The 17,715-nt window shown below is 47.4% G+C and overlaps 1 protein-coding gene across 1 annotated transcript; it reads right to left on the reverse strand.

Moving 5' to 3' along the window:
- Window positions 1-3,997: 3,997 nt before the first annotated feature.
- On the reverse strand, window positions 3,998-9,930 carry LOC138453309 (ferritin heavy chain B-like). Its single transcript, XM_069606014.1, has 4 exons — window positions 9,662-9,930; window positions 6,049-6,195; window positions 5,499-5,624; window positions 3,998-4,364 (listed from the first exon to the last, which is right to left on the reverse strand). Exons 1-4 carry the CDS (start codon window positions 9,761-9,763, stop codon window positions 4,209-4,211), a joined length of 531 nt encoding a protein of 176 aa, XP_069462115.1. The 5' UTR covers window positions 9,764-9,930; the 3' UTR covers window positions 3,998-4,208.
- Between the last annotated feature and the right edge of the window lie 7,785 nt (window positions 9,931-17,715).

Below are 17,715 nucleotides of genomic sequence, written 5' to 3' on the forward strand. Positions count from 1 at the left end.
ACGTATTAGATTTTCGAGAATCTTCTCGACAGAGCCCTCGGTGCACAAAAACATGTTTTTGATAGGAAATTTCAAAGCTCTTTGGCTCTCAGGCTATCCTTGCCTTGTTTTGGGAAGCTGTGCTTCCCTACATTCCATTCTTATCAGTGCTTCTAGCAAAAGCGGTGCAAGGCAGTGCTGGGTTGCAAATGTCAGCCTCTTGCAAAACAGATGTTTATGCGCCAAGGTGCTTTTTGCAGTTAACCCCTCACAAGCGCAGACGGGCTCACCCTGACCATGCGCTTGAACAGCATTTTTCTACACTCTTCGAATAAGCTGAAAATATGCACAACAACCCTTAAGCCAAGAAAGCACAGTTAGCTCAGTAGGTTAACGCCAGTGTGTAGATGCTTTCCACTACAGCAATAGATTATCCAGCTATTATCTTGACTAACACAGTGCCAGTGTGCCCAGGTGCTTACCCAACCCGAACCAAACTATTTTCAAGATGGAAGGGCAATGTTTCCCAAGAGCCCACTCACTGGCAGCAGGGTCTCCTATATTTACCCATGATCACCACTGCAATCTACTTACTCTAGTGCTCTGCAATTCTTTGTACTGTCAGAGTTAACAACTCAGGGTCTGATAACTCTGAAAACGCTGCCATCTACCTAGGTGGCCATCACAGCACCAATGCCAAAGCAAGAGCTGCAGGTTTTTGCTTTGTCTCTCCGGAAGGACTTCAGCATTGCGCACCCTCAGCAAGGACTGATGAGGAAGATGGACAATGGCCCGATTATTTACTGGAAACCTTCATTACTCCAGGTCCAGATGTTCCTCATCACAGGCATTGCTATCCCTCGCTCCCGAAACCAGTTGGTGCGAGTCTACGCAACTTATAGGAGGAGTTCAAAAGGAAAGGAGAAAAGGAAAATATTTTTAATGGGGCTTGCGAAGAACTAGTCTCCCTAATGAGGCCTCACCTAGTAAAGACTGCCGAGCAAGACCTGAACTTGAGTAATGAAGATTACCAGCAATTAAGACGGCCATTATGCCCGTTCTTTATGATCACCTTTATTGAAAAGCTCAAGTAAGTGGCATTCATTGGCTAACGCGTCAACAATACTGAAATCCCCCAAAACCCAGGGACGTTGCAAAAAGTTAGGGGTGTACTTATGCACTTACTGTGTAAAATGCAGACATGGCTGAGCCGCAGGCGCAATGCAGAACCATCAGTGCCAGCGCCTACCACCATCACTGGCTGGAGGATCCTATTTTTCACCCTGTTAAACGATATCGGAAATGTCCGGAATGCATAAGAATTCCTGAGGGTCCAACCCAACACAGACTGCTCTGGTAGTAGTCATGATGGGTTTCAAGGCTTGCCAGGAAATCATTGTTGCAAACCCAAAAGTGGCACAAGTTTCACTGGAGCGCTTCAATCAGCAAAATATCAAACCGGTCAGACTTCCCCCTTAGCGACAGAGTCAGTATTGGACACCGCCACTAGGCTCGGGGCTTCAGGCTAGGAATGCGTGAAGGTCCATCAGACCAGGAAGGCGTTGAGCTGGTGCCGTCAGGGGCTGGGCACCGAAACACTTAACACCATTGCTGCTGTAAAGCTTGCACATGGCTTCTCCTGGGTGGATAGAGCATGAATCATGGGGTGCTCATGAAATGATCTCCACACATCTAGTGCCCGGGAAACGTAATCCCATGCTCCTACATCTTGGAAATGCTGATAAGCAGACACCCGTAGGTACATTATTGCCACTTGCATTTAAATTGAAAAATCATTCAATTGCTCCCCATTTTATTATGACGGTCAACAGGCATGCTGATCCCAGTCTATACGCCAGGAAGCCTCGTAGACATTTGAAATGTGTCCTATAATGAGTGCGGGGTGACGTTGGGGCCCAGGGGTTACCACTTGCTCCATTTGGAAGGCTCTGGAGTCCAAAGCTTGCTGTCCATCACAGGCATAAGGTCCGTAGCCTCCTCGAGCAACCATGGCAACTCCTGACAGTCTTATTCTGGTTCACTGGAGAAGGAAGGAAGCGAAACAAAAGATAGGATCCCGGAACGTTCACCTGCCTGAACAGCAGTAGACGGTTCTAAAGGGGTCAAGCAACCCTGCCAAGATAGTACAGGAAGTGACTGTAAATATATTCCTAGGGAGTAGAGAAGGACTCTAGCTCAAGTAACTCAGTAGCCCAGGGAAGCCCCTTTCACTGGGATGTGGAGCCCCCTTATATAAAGACTCGGTCGTTTAAGCAGGGTCTTCCCCCAATTGTGACCTGGGAGAGCCCTTTTGCAAAGGAAGTAACAGGAACCTCCCGAGCTTCCACCCACCAAAAGGAAAAGTATGTAGTTGTAAGAAGGTGGACTATATTAATGTTATGAAGGACTCTGCAGCTGTGCAAAGGCACGCCCACTGAGCAGTAGCTGCTGGTCACTCTGTAGACTGCTAGTGATGAGCAAAGCACACGCTTCACAACAGCACACAGATGAAATAACTAAAATAGAGACCCTATTAGCTTATTTTTATTTTTTAAAGGAGGGTACAGCAGAGTAGGATTCGAGGGTCACGAATTGAACGTGTATTGCTGGATTATAATGCATACTAAAGTGGTGGTGAGAAAATGAGAGGCGAAGGATGAGCATATTAGTGCAGGAAAGATGAGGAGCTAATGGAGATTTTATAATGCACCTAATAGTATACCCGAGTTTGGTTTTTAAGTGCGGATGTGGGATTCGAACCTCTGTTGCACTGCACGGTCTTGCTTCCAAAACCAGGTGCGATACTCCATTCAGAGGAGCAGTGATGGAGGAGGATAGGTATCAGTGAAGGAGGGAGGGAGGAGTGGGGATAGTCAAGAAGGAGCAGTAAGCACCACAGAACAGGGAAATATACCACTAGCAAACATGAGAAGGGCGGGAAGGAGGAGGAGGAGGGGGGGGGAATGTGAAGGGGAGAAAGGTGTAAAAGATACCAATAAGGGGGAGAAGGCAGAAGAGAAAGTGGAGGAGTGGCTAGGACAGGCAGGGCATCCAAACATAAGATTAGAAGACGAGGATGGAGTTGGAACAGAAGAGCAAAGCTAGAGAGATGGAGAAAGATGAGGTGGTGGTCCTAAAGAAGGAAAGGGAGAGTAGCAGAAGCAGGTGTCAAGGGGGAGAGTCAGCAACGGACCTGTGCCACTTGAAGAAAAAAAAACTAAACTAGCTGGCTGGCTAAGTAGCATCCAGGGAAGTCTTTAACAGCCACAGCCTATCGAGGATTAAGCCTACAACCCCATGGCTCACATCCTCCGGGTTCCTTTTAAAAGAAGGACCCAAGGCACCAGGAGGTGTGAAGGCAAACAGGGGACTTCAGTGTGGGGCACATGTGTCTCCAAAGGCTGGGGGGACTTCCCCCCCCACCTTAAGGAGTATTGGGCTAGAGGTAAAGCACGAGGGCCACGGTATTATAGGAGTTTCGAAGGCTTTATATGTCGCTTTTATTTCCCACCTAATCTCTAAATATTCTGTTGTCTAATAAAACCCATAAACTAGAGATCTTGGCTTAAAGTAATCTGTCGATTCCTCGATCTTTGACAGCCACCACAGTTTAATTGCCCTCGCCTGGACCAGAAGGCTGTGTGATGGTTGCCACCCCCAAGCCTACTTTCCCATGCCAGCGTTCGGTGTCACAAATAGCTGCATCATAAAAGCCCTAGACTATGGCTCCCCTCTCTCTGGCAGAGCCCTGCCCTCCCGTCCCCCGTCTCCTCCCTCTCAGCTCGGCAAGAAGAACAGTGACAATGCTGGAGGGGTGTAACACCTCCCTTGCCCCCAACAACCACAGCCCGCTTGTACCAACAGTGCGGACCTTGGTCACAACGCAGCACCTCGACACCCTCCAAGTGTGGTGTGTCCATTTGCATAACAGTACATACATCTGCACTGAATTCTTATAGCAGAGATAAGAAGTAACGCTGGTCTCACGCTAAGAATAGCACAGGCACAGGTAGAGAGGTTAATGCTGAAAACCTTTATTCATGTCTTGGAAGCCTGCAGACAGGCAGATCAGCAGCTGCCCCCTCAGGTCAGGTGATCACAGCAGGCTCAGAGCCACTGCCCAGCATACACCTTTCAAATGACGTCACATCACTCCTGGGAGGCAGTAAAACCAGGAATAAGGGCTGGAGGGGGCCACAGCTGGCTGGTGTCTTCCTCTCTGGGGGAGCCTAGCTGCTCTCCCCCATGGTGTGCTTGTCGAACAGGTACTCGCCCATGCCATTCTGGGGCACCCCCAGGCGCTTCAGGTTGGTGATGTAATCTCCCAGCTGCTTGATGGCTTTCACCTGTTCCTCCAGGTACTCTGACTCCAGGAAGTCACAGAGCTGGGAAACGAAAGAAAAACAGCTTAAATAACAAAGCGGTGAGAGAACTGGTAACCATTATAAAAACATGTAAAAAAGGGGCCACAGTTGGAGTAAAATATAGACAGGACGGCAGACCAACCAGAAGAGACAACCACAGGGTAAATGCAGACAGGGCCATGAAAATCAGCCGAGACAGAAGCAGTGTGATAAGACACGGTGAATAGCCAAAATTAAACAAAAGTGAAAGATCTAGCTCAACACCCAAGACACTCCCAGCACAGAAATATTTCAAAAGACATAGTAATGATCCATATTCAAAAGAGACATGGCAAAAAATATATATAGGACGTGTGGTAAGTAAGTAACTCAGTGATGCTGAGGACAGAATCCCCCTCCATGGGGCAAGATTAAGGCATGGAACAAAAACAAGCATTGGCAAAGCTAACAGTATTGCCTTGTGTAGAGATGGGATAGGCATTTGCCAAAAACTGTCAGCATGGTTCTTACCCACCCATAACTTGGCTAAGTGCTGTAAAACGGTGTGAGTGCCATATGATGACGGATATCATACATGGGCGTTCCAATTGCTTAATTTGATCAGGCTGTCAATGCAAAGACCAGATGAAGGGCACATATTGCTTATGAATCAAGTGACTGAAGTTAAGATATTTGTATGACACCTCGAGCTCTTTTACAGCTCGAATCAAGCCAGTAAATTTCAGACTACTGCGTAGACAGCTTTGGTATGTCATATGCAGCACAAAGTCTGAAGCTACTGCGTGATAGAGCTAGCCCAAACAGTTCACAGGAGGGTGCGATTTGGGCCGAGAGGGGCAGATAGCTGGGGGCAGAAATGGTCGCAGGGATTAGCATGGCCATGTGTGCACGATGGGTTGCTAAATAACCAAACACCCACAAGCTGTGTGTAAATCACCACATCTTAACTCCTGCCCATCTGTACACTTTACCTATGATTGATGCTAAAGCTCAACCGAATAGTTAAATGTTGGGTTGGTTTTTAGTTTGGCTACACCAGCCCTCCTCTAGGGTAGTGCAAGTGTTGCAAAGCCACCCCATTCAGAATGAGGACTCTGGATGGGGCACCTGAGCTTGGGACCCCCCCCCAGCAGAGAGAGCCTCTCGAATACTCACATGGGGATCGACCTCGTCAGTGGCCAGCTTGTGCAGGTCCAGCAGGGCCTGGTTCACGGTCTTCTCCAGCTGCAGGGCCGCCTGCATGGCATCCAGGGTGTTGTCCCACTCGTCACGCTCTGGCTTCTGCAAAAGATGCGAAGAGTAAATATCCAGGCCTCATAACCACCGAGGTCAGATTATGAACACACAGGGTGGCATAGGCGAGCAATACAGGGGCATGGGGTAATGACTGATCAAAGAGGGGTGGCATTCCCAACAAATAGAAAAGGCCCTCAGTTACACCTGTGCCACAAATAAAGGCCTAGCCAGAAGGTAAGAAAATACAATTTTCTATCCCTCTGCAGAGAAATAGACCCCCGCCCTGCTTTCCTAGTGAAGGTAAAGCAGACCTTCTGGTAACTCTATACAGTTAAAGAAGATTTACCTCTAATATTGAAAGAAGGCCTTCAGCCCCACCCGAGTAGCTAAAGTAGTCCCTCGGTCCCACCATAGCCCTAAATGAGGCGCCCGGGTAACCCTAAGCAAGTAAAGAACCGCCTCATCTCACTTTGACATCCTGCAGCACCACGCGGCCCCCGCGCTTGTTCTGGTATTTCAGGAACTTCTCGGCGTGCTCGCGCTCCTCGTGGCTCTGCTCCTTGAAGTACTTGGCTACGTGGCTCAGGGCGACATCATCCCGGTCAAAGTAGTAGGACTGGAAAAAGAAGCGAGGGGAGAGAGAGTCAACAGGGACTCACAGCACATGGCGGGATCAGCAAGTGGTCATGGGAATTTCACAGGGACTAGAGCAAGTTTTTATTGACACCTTGCAAGAGGCTTAGTTACCATCAGTAGCCCTGTGGACTTGGCTGGCATTTCACTCCCGCAAATCATCTATGTTGAAAAGAGTTTCCTTTGTAAACTTTGAAACAAAACTATTTGATAATGGTTGGGTTGAATCATATCCAAGATAATTAAAAGAACAAAGTGTTCCCTTTTAATACTTCCCCCTCCCAACTCTTCCTCCTGTGCACCGACTTTGTTCTGTGGGTAGTTCAATGGGGCGTGGCTCCCATTCTACTGGCCGAGCCCCCCCACCTCCCCTGATGCCTAATGGTCCGCGGACTCTCACTAGGGTGCATTCATAGAACACTTTGCTGGAGTCCAGCTTGCCACATGTCCTGGCTCAAGGAAGAGACTCTGCTTTCTGAGAACTAACTGGTCACATTTGCCGTGTTCTTGTTTTCCTTTTCACACAGATGAGGCTAGTACATTTTGCTCTACCGTTCTGTTTTTTTAAAACAGGCCTTTCAAGTGGCAATACGTCTAAGAAGAAAAGAAAAAAGAAAAAAAAAAAAAAAAAAAAAAAAAAAAGAGGAGCAATAGTGTTCTGCTCAACCCATCTGACATCATGCAATTGATTATGTAAATCACCGTCAGAAGGATTGCATTCTAATTAACCACAGCTGGGACTCAAAGCTATATCCCTCAACTTTCTGCAGCAATCATTTACCCACCGAGGTAGCTTACTTGCCCCAAAACAGCTTTGAAAATGCAGGACCCATCTATGCAAGATAACTAGGCCAGATCCCTGGAGACATGTGAGGTGGGGACACTCTTCTTACCCCAACACTGAACGTTGATGTTTGGAAGGTTATGAATGAATCGTAACCACTGGCCATTAATCAGGGCTTCAACTGGGGTAATAAATCGTGGGGGGAGGGGGAATTCCCTGAAAGAGTACACAAACCACAGTAAGGTACACAAATATATAAATGCATACCTTACTATGCAAGCCATATTTTATAGACATAGAAATCTTACCTATGTTTTATAAATACATTTCTAGGTTTATAAAATATGGCTTGAAAAGTACACCATTCAATCAATCTTTTGAAGCTTTGATGTCAAAGCTTTATAAAAAATGGATTGATTATTTAAGCCATCTTTAATAAACGTAGAGCCAAAGCCGGCCTTAGGGGGGGGGGGGGGCAAGCCAGGCGACCGCCCGGGGCGCCACCCCCCCAGGGCGCCTTTTGCCCCTGCCATGCCAGCTCGGGGCAGTCTTTCAAGGGCTCCCCCGAGCTGGCGTTGTGGGACAAGGCGCAGCAGGCGGCCTTTTACTGTAAAAGGTGCCCGCGGCGGTGGGTGCATTTAAATGAGCCCCACTGCCGTGGACACTTTTCACAAGAAATGCGCCATTAGCCCCCCACCACGCCAGCTCCAGGGAGTCTTTCACGCTCTCCCCCGAGCTGGCGTGGTGGCAGAAGGTGTGGCAGGCGCCACATTGAATGAACCCACGATGGCGGGCTCATTCAATGACAATGGGGTGCTAACGGCACCTATTTAACCTCCTCGCCGGAGCGAGGAAGTTAAAAAAATATAAATAAAAGTTGCCCATCCTGGCCCCGCCCCTGGGGGCGCAGTGGGGGAGGGCGCCAGTTCGCCCAGGGCGTTGCTGGCCCCAAGGCCGGCCCTGCATAGAGCCTACTTCGTCCAAAGGGTCAAAGACACCTCAGTGACCTGAGGAGGGGAACAAAAAAGGTCAGTCACTTCCTCTTGTGATACACTCACCTCCCCCTCGCACGAGGAAGTTACTGTGACTGATGGAAGTCACTTCCGTCAGCTTGCCTTACTCGAAAATGGCGGCTGCATCTCCAGTCACGGTTGCAGCAGGATAATGTGTCCCAACAATGTTGTGGTGGGACCAGGGGGCCCACCTAAAGCACTGCAAATCAGGCTTGGTCCCACACCCAAAGGAGCAGTCCAGCCGAACTGTTCATATACCTTCTAGGCAAATCCCACCCCCCCCCCCCCCCCGCCCCGCCCCAAGCAAAAAGTGATGCGTCGCTAGGGTACTGAGGTTCAGCAGTCACAGGACCCACGTCTGGCCTTACTCGGGGTGACAATTGCTCCATGTACACCAACATTTGTGTTACAGCCCCTGAAATAAAAACTGGGCACTCCTCTACTCCAGAAGAGTTTCTGCCCATCTTGGCTTATTTTCTGGTTCCGTGTGAAAGCTCCCATGCTGTACAGTTTGCAGAGCTTCATAACCTGCTTGCCAGTGTAGGGCTAGAGCGAGGCATAGGGCTGGGTGACTGATAAGCCCCTCCCCGCTATGAAAGCCATCACCCCGTTGGCATCAAAACCTGCCTCCACAACCAGTCTATATGGGTGTTCTTCTAATCCCTTAGCGCCCGATCCCCGCCTTCGCAGCGCTCATTGGCGTGTGCGATTTCGTTTCTAGGGGGTACAGCGTGAGGGCTCGGAAGCAGGCGGAATCTAGCATGAACCGCACTATAAAAAAAAACAGCTCTTCACAAAACAGGGACAAACGCACCAGAAGCCCGACTTCTGCGTCGGGAAGAGAAACAAGCATTGGCAAAGCCAACAGTTTGGGATTTTGTTTCAGCCTGGGATAGCAGGCTTTACCCCAAATTTACAAATTGGCCAGAAAAGGGCACAGCTGGAAAACAATGCGATTTCCTGTGCATGGGATAATAGTGCTTGGCAAAGGCCTATCAATAAGGCAAATCTGTTGGCTATGTCAATAACAGGCCTTCAAGGCTGATAGAGATAAAAGCAGTGGCTCAAGGCTCCATAGCTTAAGACATTTTTATTACATTAGAAGCGCATTTGCAGTTTCATTTAAAGCATTAACTGTCAGCAGTCTGCTTAGATATAACACTGGCAAGCCAAAGAGATCCCAGAAGGATGGATTTTGGGCAAGGCGTGGGGGCGCATAGGGAACAACAATGCTTTCCTGTGGAATATACATTTAGCAACGTCTAAAAGAGGGCGGATTTCTTGGAAGTCCCTTGTAAATGCCATCTCCAAAGCGTAATGTAATGGCGGCGTTTACATTTTTTACTAAAACAAATATACAACTGAAGCGTAAAGGCGAGTGTCCTGCTTCAAACGTTTACTTTTGCACTTGGTCTTAAAATGAACAGGCTTGACAAAATGGACCGCACTGTCTTACAAGGAACACGGCTATCTGCTCGTGCAGTTAAGTAACCTGGATGGACAGTTGGACATTGGCACTGGCGGTGGACACGACACAGCCCATTCCAAGCAGGAACAGATGCGTGCAGCGCACATTTACCTGCAGTGGGTGGGTATGCAGCCACTGGGGAGATGTGGGGTGGGGGAGGAGGGGCGCTAAGGCCTGTACTCACCATGGACAGGTAGACGTAGGAGGCGTACAGCTCGGTGTTCACCATGCAGTTGATGGCCGCTTCGCACTCTCGGGAGAAGTTCTGGCGCACCTGGGACTCCATGGCGATGTAAGTGGTGTCGGCGATAGTCGAAAATTATTATAAATTGGATGTCGGTTTCAGGAAACCCGGAGCCGCGTTCCGTTCAAACACTGTTGAAGCAAGAACACAACTCAGAGCTGGATCTGAGCTCTCTGTGGGAGAGGGACCTTATTTATTCGAAAGAGGGTGGGGTCAGTTAAGAGACAGGCAGCTGCTTCCACCAATGAGAAGAGCCGCTCCTCCAGATGCACGCGACACCTCTCACGGAGACTGCGCACTTTTCTTGCACTTTGTTCTAATGTTTGTTGTGCTTGTGTCTTGTGTGGAGAGGCTCGCGCGCGGCCATCCGTTGGTGTCACCTGACACAGGCTTCATCTCGTTTTCCCATCATTAAGCTGACTCAGACTGGCCCGCACTGGAGCAGCCCAGGAGGGCTCGGTATATCGCTGACGTCAGTGCTAAAGTATTCATGAGACCTATGCATAAAGCTATCCAAATCCGATAAATAAATTACGAGCGGCTGTTCAAAAATTCAATTAAAGGGCTCACGGTGCACCTTTATTTACAATCAGGAGCAACATGATTATATCGAACAATAATAACGGAATTCTTTGATTCTTCTTACTGGCCCAGTCCTGAGCTTTGCAGCACTGTCTGAATACGTTTATGTTTCTATTATTGAATCTTCATTCTACTGAAATTTCTTGAATGAAAGATGAAGGGCTGAGTCAGACCTTCCGGGAGTGACAACTACACCCCGTGATCAGCACCAGGTGAGTTCTCCGAGGTACATATCGGCTACAAAATAAGAAGTCTGCCTCGTATCTTGATGCGTATCAGCAGGCGTCCCTATTTCAGTGGTACTTATTTTATTAAAATCTAAAGGTTGAAATGACATATCAGCCCGGCTGCGATTCCAGGGAGAGGCCCTGCAGGTTGCACGCAGGTGTCTCAGCACGCGGGCTTATACAGAACAGAAACAACTAAATACACAACCCCACACCACCCTCAGAGACACATTGAGGGCATTTGCCATAGCGAACCGGAGCCCTCTGAGCGAGCGCTGAAATTGCCCCTGGCCATACAGGCATTAGCTTAGCATATCATACGTGTCATAGTATCTTATGTGACTGGGATTCATAGCGCTTACTCATGCCACTTGAAAGGTCTCCAAGCGCTCTTCATGCTCGACTTTAAGTCCCAGAATGCAATTTAAAAATCATAAATGGATTAAATACACGCAGGGCAACTTCACAGCCCTGCTAGAGCCTAATGTTCTGTAAAAACATTTAAATATGAACATCCAACAACAGGTACATTAACCCACTAAGCAGTCTTACAAAACCCACATCACAAACAGAATTGCCTCTCCGTGATTGAATAATGTCGCTGTTATTGCAGTGTATTGACAGAAGCATTCGATAGTGGTAACATACGAATCATAAAAACGTATAACAATGGTGTAATCTTTTTTATTTTTTTTAAATCATTTTTATTCATAAAAAGTATGCTTCCGATATATATGAATATCAATAAGATCACATAACTTCAAAGGATTAAAACATACATTGTTAATATGTTAAGTCATAGAAACTACCATAACATCATCATTACATTTAGCAAACACAGTCCTATTATGTTAATGTCAGTTACATGTTACATCTATTGTAAATTTAATCTATTGGCACACTCAGTACCAACAAACGCAAAAACATCCCGATACAACCAAAATTGTGTAATCTTTAAGTGCACTTAAAGTCTTTCAAATGAGGTGTGTGTGTGATGAAAAGCTATCTAATTTACCCTGCGATATAAATTCGGCCTGCCGTTTACATAAAGGGGCAAGGAGCAGGTGCATGGACCCTATGAACTATCTTTCTTGTATAGCATGCACCACACGCTAAGTTGTCTGCAAGGGCTCAAATAATGCTATTATCAGCGCAGAGAGCCTTGTGATGCAACTGGTTGGTAATAGGACTGAATATAAATAGTAAATGCATAAACAAAATACAGACACCCTCATTTTCATCAGGGCATGAAATGGTGCTGATGCACGGAACCCACAAAAACGGTGTATACCCCTGGCTTGCCACCTCTGCGGCACCCTGATTAACATTCACATCATGGAGCAGGGCACTCGGCATGACATCTACTGCGTGCATTTACACAATCTGAGCACGGAAATCAAATGCACCTCCGCCCAGTGGCGTAACACTAAATGTGGGGGGCCCCCTGCAAGCCAGGCTGAACCTCCCCACCCCCCCAAGCTTCTCAACAAACCACAGGACGTGGCACACTCCTGGCTGGCCTGGACCACCAGTGGCAGTGGTTGAATTTTTTAGAGGGACGTCATTATTTGGCCGAAGAATGTGAGAGCTGCCGAGCGTAGCAAGCAAGGCCGAACCAACTAAAGGTGCTTCAAGGGCTTGGCCCACCAAAACCCTTTTTTGAATAATGGGTTCAAATGGTGCATTATGCAGCACACATTCTTTTAAAAACTGGTAAAAAGACAGACAATTTTGCAATTGTTTGTGTAGGGTAATTCATGAAAAAATCCAATTGATGTAAGTTACCAACAGTGCACAGGAACGTTTCCTAGCACATTTTCATGCCTTTCCCCACAATATATGCCAGGATCAAAAACATGTTCATGCTAGCTGTGCCCTTACATTTCCATACTGGCTTCACCAATATATGCCAGTATTCCCATATAAGAACATACTCATTTTTACTTTGTTCATAACGCCAGTAATGATACTGTAAAACAATATGTTCAAGCTGGCTCTGCTAATATATGCCAGGACCCCTACGTAAGAACATATTTCTGGTGGCTTTGCCATTAAAATACCATGACACAATAAGAAAACATGTCCAAACTCCTGCACCAATGTAGGGAAGTCTACACACATAAAACACTTATCATGTTTCTTTGCCCTCTATTCTCAGTAAACAATGCCATACCACAGTGAGAAATTGTTGCCAGACTAGTTGCACCAAAATATGCCAGTCTAGCCTTGCAATATCACTTATTATTCTTGTTTTATATCATAGATGTCCAGTAAATCATGCCATGTTACAGTGAGAAATGGCTAGATGGTCTGCACCAACATTCCAGTCTAGACAAATAATAACACTTGTGCTGGCTTTATCATAGATGCCCAGTAAAAAAATGTCATGCCACAGTAAGAAATGTTTAGGTGGTCTGCACCAAAATGTTAGTCTGGCCACGTAATAACAGTCGTGAAGTGTGCTTTGCCCAAAAATGCCATTTTAACATACCATGTCACTTTAAGGAAATGGCAGCAATAATGCAGTGCTCCCTGTGCCCCACAGTGCCTTGCATGCACACATAATCCGATTCACATCCATTCACTCATCAGTTACTTACCTGTACACCTTCTCTCGCATTCACTCACATATGCAGCCAGATCATTCACACTGAATTCACCACACAGGCAATCACCCAAAACATTCACACACAATCACATTCATGACCATTCACTCACGAGTCTCTCACCCATACACCTTCTCTCATATTCACTCAAATGCAAACAGAACATTCACACTGCATTCTCCACACATGCTCCCACCCAGAACATTCACAAACCCTGCATTCACATGACACTGTCTCCGCCCACATTAGTACCTCCAATGGGGGAGACGAGGCAAGGATACTTATAGGTGCTGCCAGCTTCCATGCTTGTGCTAAAACCATACAAACTTCATAGGGATCAAATGCAATGGAGGTTGGTTATGGAGATTTTTCTTATGTCCCACATGTAGTACACAGATACTTCGACCCACTTTGCATTGCAGGGTGTTCCTCTGTGAGGGATTTGACCATCTGCACGGGGAGTGTGCACTCACCTGGGCTTTTTTTCAATGATTTTTAAGGAAATTGAATGATGAGGGATCAACCTCCGAAAATGTGTGGAGCTTCTAATGCTCACCGCTCAACAAATACACAGTCCAGTGTACTCTGGGGGACACAGCCTACAGGCGAAGTCCTCCCTGTCACATTTATCTGACAGATGAGAGTGAGGGGTGCACAAAAACATCCAGAAGAGAAGGGCAGCACTGTCCTCCTCCCATGGCCAGCCTAATTAAGTATCGAAGGCTCCATGGATCCACCCTGTTCTAGTTTCTAGGTTCTGTGTGGTGGAGGCGCATACTGACGAGAGTTAATTGAAGCAGGCCTGTGAATACGCCTGGTCACAGAACTTAATAATAGGCAGGAAAACGAACACCTCTTTGATATGCAATGTGTCACCTTGAAGGTAGTTCCCACCCCTCTGTATGAAGGACAGTGAATGGCATGGCTGGGTCCACTATTTACTATAGGCAAGTCCTGCAGAGAGGACCCCTTTCAGAGGGGAGAAGTATGTGATTTAAGGTAGAAAGGAAGTCTGCTCCCGTCACAAACTTCAAGGCAGACCTGCTCTTTGATCAAGAGTCACAGAGGGCTCAGTTAACCAGAAAGACAGATTGATCTACAACAGACAGGAAGATGAGTGGGACTTAGGGGTACATGTTGTCAACCACTTCCACTTCCTTTCCTGTTGCGAAGCACTGTGGTCCTTACCTCTCGCATTACAGAAGATTGTTGGTGGGGACTCCGGATCGGTTCCTTAAGGTAGGCTTTGCCTGCACCAATCACTCGGGCCCATTTGGCTTTAAAATAGGGCTAAGCCCCTGAATTAGCAGATTATCCGACGACTTCGAAAGGAGTAAGAAGGACTCATTTGGAACTTGGCTGCCTTACATCTTCCGTCAGTGAAGGAAGGCCAGGATTTCCAAGAGGGAAGTAAGATAAACATCTCCCAGGGAACAGAGGGAGATACCGGACTCAGAGGACCCATCCAGCAGCTCCAGAACCGGTAACCAGCCAGCACACAGAGTGCCCTGCAAGGTTCTGCCAGCAAGCTTCCTAGGTGGGAAGTGCCAGAGAGTCTCTAAACAAAGGACAAGGCTGTTGCCTGCAAGCACTCTCCTCAGCTTTGGGCCGTCCGTCTTAAAGGATGACACAAGCCCTGCGAAGAAGCTCTTGGAGAAGTGCCACACAAGCATCAACCAGCATCCATCTTTTAGGCACATTTTCGAGGCAGTCGAGCCCTCGAACCGCGACTGGCTGAACACTGATTGTTGACAGACTGCAGTCACTAAAGCTGTCCGAGATGCCTCGACCAGTGTTCCAGATCCACCAACCATCACAGAGACAACGATTCTTGACCCCGAGCCACTGTGTAGGCCAGCCTGGGGCCACCCATCCAGCCCTGCTTGCCAAACTGCCTACCGCCTGATACCTGCAGCTGTTTCCTGTCTAGAACTCTGTCACAGGAGCTGCAAAGCATCCTGGGACCGGCTCAACACTGTCGAGCATCAAGAACATGTCAAGCACCAGGTGCATTGTGGTTCTGTCCCCCTGGTCCTTCTCTGACGCCCCTAGTGACATTTACAGTCCCTTGCCTCCTTGGTGCTGAAACCAAATAGCCATGAAGAGTTAAGACTGATTGTTTTACTGGCATCCTCCTGTCAGTATCAGGAGTGCATCCCTTTCCCTCATGAAACTGTCTGTCCTCTGTGTTTCTTTACACGGTGGGTTGTATTTTGTAGTGTGCTAAAACTGTTTGTTGCAATAATAAAGTAGATATTTGTATACATCCTTAACTGGACAGTCCCTTTTATCATTGGGTAATAATTGTACTTTCGCTGTGTTGCAACTAACCAACGATCCACGACCTTGCAGAGATAAGCCTGCCATTCCGTCCATGTTACCAAAAATTGGACAAGGAGGTTTATAATTCACTTGAGTTTCCAATCTGTTCGGATCTATTATGGTGTCCTAGAGGTGTGGGGCTGATTGATGGTTTAGAAACCGATATTCATCCCTGGACCACTGGTGCCCCAGAAGTTGATTAGTCACATCCTCTGAGTAGCCTACCTGACCAGGGGGTAGGACGGCTGGACAGTCAAGTTGCACTCTTAGGAAGGAGCAGGAGGGGGTAGCAGATTGGGACAATACTTTCAATAGACGCACAATAAAGAAAGGTCTGAAGAATATATTTTTAAAACATATACTTTATATTTAGATGGTGCCAAAGAAGATAACCATAGATTGGTAAGTAGCGTTACAAGAGCAAAAGGGACTCCACTTAAGGGACCCTCGGTGTTGCTCACCCTCGCCGCAAGTCACTGTCTATCCATTGCCTATCCTGACTTCATCCGGATGCATCCTGTGCATTGTGCAATATTTGATATCTCTGACTGTGCTCTAGGCTTAATCGCGCGTGCCTACGCAACTCCCCGAGCACACCGCATGCCATAAAGACACGCAATGTCGAGTTAAATATCCTCGTCATGCACCCCCTTGTACTGGATTGAATCAGCCACCCCGCGTAACTGTAGCTGTACAGCCCATTCTCTCCCTCACCTGATAGCCGTGTCAGTTGCTGGTGACTTGTGTCCCTCTTCCCACTGGACTACCTCCGACGAACTTTGTTTGGATACCACGGCGGCAACCCACCATTGAATTTTGTTTACCCTTAATGCAGTCATTGTATTAGCCTACTATGTACATGGGACTATTCGAGAGGCCAGCACTGCATACGGCAACCTATATGCAGGCGACCGCGTAATCTTTGTGTATTTCACTGCTATTGCATTCGACACCCAGCACATATCACTCACCGCATCTAAGTTTTCTACAGCGCAGCCCACTATTTTTTTTCGCGCTATCTCGCCCACTACGTTACCTTAGAACGCTGCTCTTAACACATCACTGAGTGACATCCTACACTATCTACACCCCTTTTCAGTGTCAACTCTGCGCATTGCATTGTCTACAGTGCCTACTCGCACCTCATCTTGCTTGAATTGCTGCTTGCATGGGTAATGTACTACACCTACTGTGAAACAACAGAAATTGCGCACCGAACTGTCTGTATTCCTATTGATACCACATGTTGTAAAATTATAGAAACTAGGCACTGCATTGTATAAATCTACATTAGCATTGCACGTATTGTGAAATCATTGCAACATTGCACCGCCCTGTTTACATTTACACTGGTACTGTACTGCACGTGCTGTGAATTCATAGATTCGGCGCACCTAATTGTTTATATTGTGTGCTATAAAACACACCACCCTCACTCTGCACGATAGCGCAGGCACTGCGTACTGGTAATCGCCACTCTCCAATTTGCTATGTCCACGCAATGTCTCAAATCTGCCATCATGCATAATGCACTATGTACACTCCCATTCTTACTCGCCATGGCCAGGACCGACATTAGGCAACTATCGGACCCTAACCAGATGGAGTTACATCTGTGTGTTAACATGGGCCACGTTGGGACCATACACTCGAGGATCAAAGCCACCTCCTTCCTACCAGCCCTAAACATCAATACTCTAGATGCCACACTCAAGCCGACCCTATTCTTACCCAACCTACTTTCAGCTACACCTGGGAATAACAAGGGTACGCCATCCAGCCCCTCTATCTATAAAACCACCACTAGTCTCACCACAGGCCCACCTACCACCTGCCCAAATCCTAACGACAGAAACCTTAGACTCCGCTGCAGACTCCCATCCCTCTCACTGGTCGTACCTCACAACCAACGTGCCAAATACGGTCCTAAAGTCTCAAGTAAACTCCACAAGAAACATACAGACTCCACTCTAACTCAAAATAGACAAAACTCCAACCAGAAACAATCCATAGCCAGCAATAGTCCTCTCAACAGACCGTAGCAGACCATCAAAGGAGCCTTAATAAACGCCAGGTCCCTTGTAGCCCATGCTACGGAGATTGCAGATATTATCTTGTCCAATAACCTAGACTTCCTTGCAATAACAGAATCCTTGTTGCATGCTGCAGCAGGCCCGTCACTTGCACTAGCAGTCCCTGATAACTTCTCCATCATCAGAGCAGATAGACCCAATTCCAGAGGAGGGGGTACTGCCGT

This window comes from Ambystoma mexicanum, chromosome 1p (assembly GCF_040938575.1).
Source record: "Ambystoma mexicanum isolate Mex_15411 chromosome 1p, UKY_AmexF1_1, whole genome shotgun sequence".
Lineage (NCBI taxonomy): Eukaryota > Metazoa > Chordata > Amphibia > Caudata > Ambystomatidae > Ambystoma > Ambystoma mexicanum.

Excerpts from the sequence above, each read along its gene's own strand:
- LOC138453309 (XM_069606014.1), bottom strand. The coding sequence starts at position 9,763 with ATGGAGTCCCAGGTGCGCCAGAACTTCTCCCGAGAGTGCGAAGCGGCC. Across the intron at positions 5,625-6,048 it reads TGGTGCTGCAGGATGTCAAA|AAGCCAGAGCGTGACGAGTG; the intron begins GTGAGATGAGGC and ends CATCTTTTGCAG. Across the intron at positions 4,365-5,498 it reads CTGACGAGGTCGATCCCCAT|CTCTGTGACTTCCTGGAGTC; the intron begins GTGAGTATTCGA and ends TTCGTTTCCCAG.